Here is a 7,350-nt window from a genome sequence, read left to right on the forward strand (position 1 = left end):
TTTGACATTTTCAACTTGGAAATCCCATGATAGATTTTCACCAGACTTGGCAAGTAACACCCCAGGGGGAATACAATCTCAATATTTGACTGGATCCTAAAGTCGTGTATAAAGTTTCTGATAAAATAAGGAACATCCATGCTTGTTTTTGTGAAGATTTGTAAGATATTTGGATATCAGATGAACTTATCTCCACAGTGGGTTCTGCTGTATTCATTCATGTATTTATTATTGTTATTAAGAATGTGGAATATGTCGAAAGAAAGGCCACCCTACGTAACTAATACAATATACAGATACATTGAAAGTTGCTGAGTAATCTGTCACAAAATGAAGATGTGTTTTAGTGTTGGTGACATAATATATGTCTAACAACTATTGATACGTTGGCAGTGGGCGGTGCAAGGATATTAAATTCTAAGCTTCTATTCAACTTGTCTTTGGGCCGTCATGACAGCGCAGTGAGAGTAGTTTCACAATGTGAAATGACCATCGTTGTAATTTAGATTAAGTTTTTAAGGTGATAGCGTTTGAGACAAAATCGACAAAACGGTCCAACTCAACATTTGTAAATGAGCGAATAGCTAGCGAGTTGTAATATATTGGTAAAAATGTATCAATCTTAACCGGCATGAAAAGACATACACATACACACGCGCATACACACATTAAAACACACAAACACACACGTACTTAGGATTGTACACATTAAAAAAGAAATGAATAACGTTTCGTCATTAAGGCGGAAAAAAACTTCATAACCGAAAACGTGTTACCAATTGAAGACCAATGAATTCATTGATTCATGACTCCTATCTCTCCCTCTCTCTTTCTGGAAAGGTTGACGACGTAGAAGCAGAAGAAATTCTTGCTGGTTTTTCAGTTCTCCTGACAGTCACTGGTGCCAATGAAACCATTACAACCGATGATCTTCGTCTCGAGCAGGGAGATGCCACAAACTTGACAAAGAACCAAAGTCATCTGCCGGAAGCAAGCATTTTCGTTCCGGGAGAGGTTGTTGCGAATATGAACACAACTCGCGTGATTGCTACCGGTTTCCGTGACCCGTCACTCTTTCCGTTCTCATTCAAGAATGAAAATAACACCGAAGATAACAGGACCGTTGGAAATACCGTATATAACAGGACTATTAATTCTCGTATCTTAGGGGCGTCTATCGGGAATCGGGTGATAGAACGCTTAAAACAGCCTGTCCGAATTTCGTTCACACCTCTCATACAGGTAAGCTTTTGCGATTTTTATAGCTTTCTTCTTAATAACGTCCTTGTTGATGTTGCAATATGTTCATTTTTTATCATCATCTTCTTTTTGACACACACACACACACACACACACACACACACACACACACACACACTCAAAGAAATGTTGGTTGTTATTCAAGTATTCAAAGCAATAGGGAGAAATGCCATTCAACCACATCAAAACTTGCTTCTTCCAACGTAATCTCTCAGTACATGTTTCATAATCGGTGATAAAATTGAAAAGTTCATTCAAATTGGAGACCAAGATTTACTTCTTAAAAATGATTTGAGATGATACTGCACTTTTTTTCCGTTGCACATCTCAGTTCATCACCTACCTTGGTAATTTATTGCCTGGTTTTGTATAATGTGATTGCAATTATTTCTACATGGGCGAAGTTTTTCCTTGCTGACTGGAAGGTCGAAGCTCATGCTTAAAAAAAAAACAAACAAACGGTGAATTATTTAATGCAATTCATTAAAACATCCAGAATGGTACCAATCCAATTTGCGTGTTTTGGGACTACGAAGCTAACAATGGCACGGGTAACTGGTCGACCAGAGGTTGCCGGCTGAGCAATTCCAGCCCCGATGAACGACCGGAGTGTGAATGTGACCATCTCACAAATTTTGGTATTCTCATGGTGAGTCAAATGTTGTTACTGATGACCAAAGTGCCAGTAGTGATAATGAACACGTGGACCGCCGAAGAGTAAGGAATTTGAGATCCCATTGGACTCAAAGGTACTGTTTACCTTTGGGAGCAGTGATTTAAGGAATGTTCAAGATATATCACATGTCATGCATATGTGCAGGTCTGTTGCATCACGAAACTGAAATATAAGGAAATATCAGTATTTTTCTCAATAAACCATAAATACTGTAGACGGTGTAATCTGGAAACATTTTTATCATAATTATTGTTCCCATATTGTGTATCAAACAATACTTAGCATTGATTATACGGATTCAGAATTTTATTGTAGTCGTTTCTATCCCTAACTCACATTTGGAACTATTCTAAAGCAGTAATGCTCGGTGTTTGTTTCATCTGCAAATGGTAAATTATGCCTTTGATAGAGGTCGTGTCCAGAAATTAGTATAGTTCTGGTCACTTTTCATAGATTCTTTTTTTTTTTGTCGACTATACGCGTTAAGCCGCGTGATGGCGCGATCTCGATAGCCACTGGGAGCTTGCTCACCATTAGAATTCCATTCGAATTTTCTTTTCCTCTGGCGGCTGTAAACAGTCTGTTTACATCATGAGTAAAATAATGGCTATTTGGCTATTGTAATAGCCTGCGATCTAGAAAAATTGCTCTGGATTTGGTAATCATAGATAATGTATGAGTAAAGGGAACATCGTGTCGGTGTAATTTCTGACAAATGCTGCAATCATCACCATCAGTTCAGTCTGACTTCAGTTGAACTGTATCATTCACCCCTGTGCAAGTATTTTCCCAACAGTCTTGCCTTTCAAATATTTCACGTATTTTTCAAGTTGCGTTGAGTTATAAGAGGTCACATTTTCTAAATATTCCACTGAGAACTTCCAATGTAAATTAAATATTATTCAATTTCAGGGAATCGTCTGGAACAAAACCATAGCTTGTATAATACATTAATGAAAAAGCCTACCTCAATTTTCCAGACAAGTAATACACATTTATAGGGATGGTCTTTATGATAGCCGAGAGCAACATTCTTTAACTTAGCACAGTTTAAGTCTATCCTCTATAATGTAATCATGATTTCAAAGACCACTAAACTGTATATATCTTTATCACTTTGTCCTTCTTTATTCATCTAATCATTACTTCACGACACATGGAAACCTACTACCAAAAATGGCAAACATCAAATAACTCCAAATCAGGATTATAATTTATCACACCAAAACATAAAATCTGTTTTGAGAGTTTGGCCCTGGCTTTTATGGTTTATTCCTTTCCGTGCCAAAGACTTTGGAACGTGTACCACGCTTTCCACTTTTCTGTACCAATAGGCACTCAGGGCACAGAAAGGATTAGATCAACTACAACATTAGTTTATTTTAATTTTTGAAACAGACACCATTATAACTTATCAATGCCATTTCAATGTCAGCCCTAAATATAAGATTTTAAAAAGCACTAATACAACAGTACTTTATATTCGTATCCACTGCTGAATACAAATAATGGTATAGAGGCACATTTATGTGCCGCATGGGTGAACAACTGACTTTAAGAAAATGATATGCATGATGCAATTTTGAACGAACAATGATCTTAAGGATATAAGCTAATTACTTTTTATTCTATTTTCTCTCCATTCTTCTACCACAAGGATTTGTATGGCGGTTCTGCAGTCTCAGACCCTATTGACTCCACGTTGGAAATCATCAGTTACTTTGGGTGCTGCATGTCGATCTGGGGACTTCTTGCCACCATTCTCACCTATGTCATTAACAAGTAAAAACTATTTCCACAGTTTTGGCTGTTCAGATAATAGAGAAAGAAATGATACGTATAAAAACTGAAATCCAGAAGTCAATTTGCTTCTTTTTTTTTAGTGTTAATTAGGTATTTGTTGCTCACTTTGATAAATCATATATATCATACCATATTATATATTATACCAACCATGCAATTTCATAGAAAGCATGCATTCATGTAAAATTATTTACAAACTCTCATAGAAAAGCACTCAACAATTATAGTATGGGCTTAAACAAGTATAGTGATAAGAGAAAAAAAAAGGTGTATGTGAGGTTTTCAGCGTTACTTCCAATTGTTCAGAATTCGACTGAGCCTTTCTGCTATTGATATGTGATTTGCGATAGATCTAGGATTTTCTGTAGAGATAGTGTTTCTTACATTGAATTGAAGCATGCAGTTGCTTACTAGATTTCTGCTGTTTTATGCTGAACAATGTATGTATATAAGATATGAATTTCTTACGGTAAACCATACCCTATGGGGTGCTTGGCACGCACTTTTAGAGCTCCAACACATATTTTTATGATGAACAAATCTGTGTGTGTGTGTGTGTTTACATGTGTGTGTAATATATAACTCAAGTGCGTGCACAAGTAACTAAATATTACATAGACTTTCCTACATTCTGACTGATGAGTTTAGAGCGACATGGCGACTCTGTGCATATCTGAATATTACGCTACTAATGTGATCGGTTACTTAATCTTTCTTTTTTGAGACAGGTCTTTTACAATTCCAAGTTGGAGTTCATTTAAATTCGCATTTAGTAAACAAGAAATATTTCATGTAGGGGCCTATAAGGCCTACTGGTTCTGTTCCTGAAAAGAAAGAGTTAGCTGAAAATCATTTGCACAACATAAACAGTTATATCTTAACCAATGCATTGCATGTGTTTAATGATGGATAAATCGGAAATGAGTAAGCTGGGGTGTGTTTATATCTGGCAGGAAATTACGGGATCGGAAACCCAACCAAATTTTGATTTCGTTGTGCTGCGCACTCCTTGGCTTGTATGTGACCTTTGTGCTGCTGCTCAGCTTTGACAATGAGCGAGAGATGGAAGAGGCTGTCACCAATAAGCCAGCAACTCTTCCATGTTCCATTCTGGCCGGCTTTCTCCACTACTTCATGCTGGCATCGCTCTTCTGGATGGGGGTCGAGGGTTACAACATGCACGTCTTGTGTGTACGCGTGTTCAACACGTATATGCCTTACTTCCTAATTAAGGCGTCGCTGGTTGCATGGGGTGAGGTTAACCAGTATGACGTAGACATCTGTACTCCGTGAGTCCCTATTAATTCCAATTCCATTAACATGTTTTAGCTTTTGATTAGCACTTAGAGTTGAATTAGGAGACTGAGCGGTGTCAAAGCTGAAGAAAAAAATTGAGCACATTCCATTCTTTTGTTTTTGTACCTTGCCAACATACTCCCTTTGCAATGGTTCGTTGCAAGATGTGAAAATGAGATCTTTTGCTTTAATATCTAGAATTAACATGTTCTTACGCGTATTTGAATTTGTGTGTGCGTTTTGATTTGTAAGCCTGGAGGCTTTAAAAAAAATAAGGAAATGGTGTAATCTTTTATTTTCAATTTGTCGAACATTGCTTTACTCTGCCATTGTCACGGAAAATGGATGGAATAATATTCATGCATTTCACTTCGATAGCAAAAATACTAAGCTAAAATGACTAAGACTAAGTATGTCTTCATCACCTTACTTCAGGATGTCCGCTTCTTATCGTTGCCATAACTGCTGGAGCGACGGGTGCGACGTATGCTGCACCTAACCAGTAAGTTTCTTTCCTGCCCCGTACGGCTTGGTACTTTGTACTTTGTACCGGAATAAAAAATTGTACCGTTTACATCGTTGTCGCCTACTTCGGGTACAGTAATAATGATACGGTATTATGAAGCTAGCGTAGCTTTTTCAGTATTAACAATGCTCTTTCCAGACGACCTTCTAATTTGGATTGCCCCAACATTCTCAGATAGGCTCACCCGCTTATTCACCCGGGTCAAGAGGGGCATCGTGTGTAAAACATGATCCAAGAACGTACGCATCGGACGGGGTTTGCACCCAGGGCATTCTGTGTGAACGTTCTGAGCCTTGTCCACTATGCCACACTGCTTCCAAATGTAAAATTGATATTTGAATGAAAAAAGGAAATCTGTGTACTACAACGTAAAAACGACTCAATCTTTGTTACCTGTCTTCCATGCCTATCGAAATATATGCGAGAAAAAAAGTACACAAAATAAAAAAAGAACGTAAAGTCGAAGTTGTTATTTTCCCTTGGTAAAAAGTAGCTCAATTTTGGCTCATGTTCCGGGTTTATTTACAATTCTAACCAGTTGCAACACAGACAGAAATCTCCCCAGATCATCCTGTCTGAGTTGATATGCAAAGCCACCCCCCCCCCCCTAAAAAAAAAAAAAAAAAAAAAAAAAAAACCACCTGAATAAATTAGCCTTTTTAATCTCCCGTTCGGTAACTGCAGTTGCTTCTTAACAAGGTCACCGTTGATTGGAGGCGTGCTTGTTCCGGTCGGCGTAATCATGGCTTTCAACGTGGTAGTCTTCGTTCGAGTGATGAGACGACTCAACAAATCGGTCAAAGGTCGAGTGGTCGACGAGACAGAAAAGCGACAGCGCCTCCGACGGTTCCAAAACGCCATCTGCATTCTGCTGCTGATGGGCCTCACCTGGGCCCTCGGGTACCTGAGCTTTATCAGAAGGGCAAACGAGGCTGTTATCGCCGTCTTCGCCGTGCTGAACTCGTTACAGGGATCCTTCATCTTCGTACTGTATTGCGTGCGGCAGCCGCAAGTGCGTGGAATTTGGCGGAGCCAATTTCAGTGCTGTTTGCCCCGGTCCTCGGATGCTGTTACCTCCAAATTCGATACCAGTACCGATCACACCAGTTCAACACCCAAGGACAATTCTGAAACGCTGATCTCGTTTAGTGCAAAACAGTCTATGGTGGGATATAGATCGACCTTTCACCCCGAAAGCATCGAAATGACTGTCACAGAAAGAACACCAAGGCTGATCTTCCCAAATGAAGGATTTGAGTTCTGAATTGAAAACAACAACAACAACAACAACAACAACAACAAACAAACAAACAATGGCAATACTATATTTTCGTATATAGTGACAACAAACTAGGTTTTAAAAAGTAGGGTGTTTAAAATGTATTATAAAATGGGCTTTAGAATCTCTGCAATCTGATTGGTCAATTGTCAGGCATTGATTTTTACTGATCCACACTGAACGCATGGCTCAAGTCTTGTATAGTGTTGTAGGTGTACAGAGATGCATGATTGGAAAAAGAGGTTGTATTTCATGAATTTACGGGCCCATTTTAGAACACGAATGATGCACCGGCCTATTTCGTGGATCAGTGAAATTAGACGCTCTTGTTTAAGTGTGTAACAGTGCGCTCGTGGGTTTAAACAGTTCCAAAGACTCATGCATCTAATTCTCACCGATCCACTCTGTCCCGTGCATCAGTTGTATATTCTATGTTATGGTAAAGCTACTCAGAGTCAACTAAATAGCCCAACAAGAAAATGTTAAACGTATAAAATGCGGTGTCAGATT

General features: G+C 38.6%; 1 protein-coding gene across 1 annotated transcript; it reads left to right on the forward strand.

Moving 5' to 3' along the window:
- The first annotated feature begins 252 nt into the window (after positions 1-252).
- LOC139713240 (adhesion G-protein coupled receptor G6-like) lies at positions 253-6,825 on the forward strand. Its single transcript, XM_071624985.1, has 7 exons — positions 253-276; positions 841-1,242; positions 1,757-1,909; positions 3,594-3,718; positions 4,693-4,991; positions 5,471-5,537; positions 6,246-6,825. Exons 1-7 carry the CDS (start codon positions 253-255, stop codon positions 6,823-6,825), a joined length of 1,650 nt encoding a protein of 549 aa, XP_071481086.1.
- Positions 6,826-7,350: the final 525 nt, after the last annotated feature.

This window comes from Diadema antillarum, unplaced genomic scaffold (assembly GCF_040938485.1).
Source record: "Diadema antillarum isolate AM-2024a unplaced genomic scaffold, OU_Dant_1.0 seq00001930_RagTag, whole genome shotgun sequence".
In the NCBI taxonomy this organism is placed as follows: Eukaryota; Metazoa; Echinodermata; class Echinoidea; order Diadematoida; family Diadematidae; genus Diadema; species Diadema antillarum.

Coding starts and splice junctions, on each gene's coding strand:
- LOC139713240 (XM_071624985.1), top strand. CDS start 253: ATGTCGAAAGAAAGGCCACCCTAC. Junction 277..840: donor CGAAAGAAAGGCCACCCTAC/GTAACTAATACA, acceptor CTTTCTGGAAAG/GTTGACGACGTAGAAGCAGA. Junction 3,719..4,692: donor CTCACCTATGTCATTAACAA/GTAAAAACTATT, acceptor TATATCTGGCAG/GAAATTACGGGATCGGAAAC.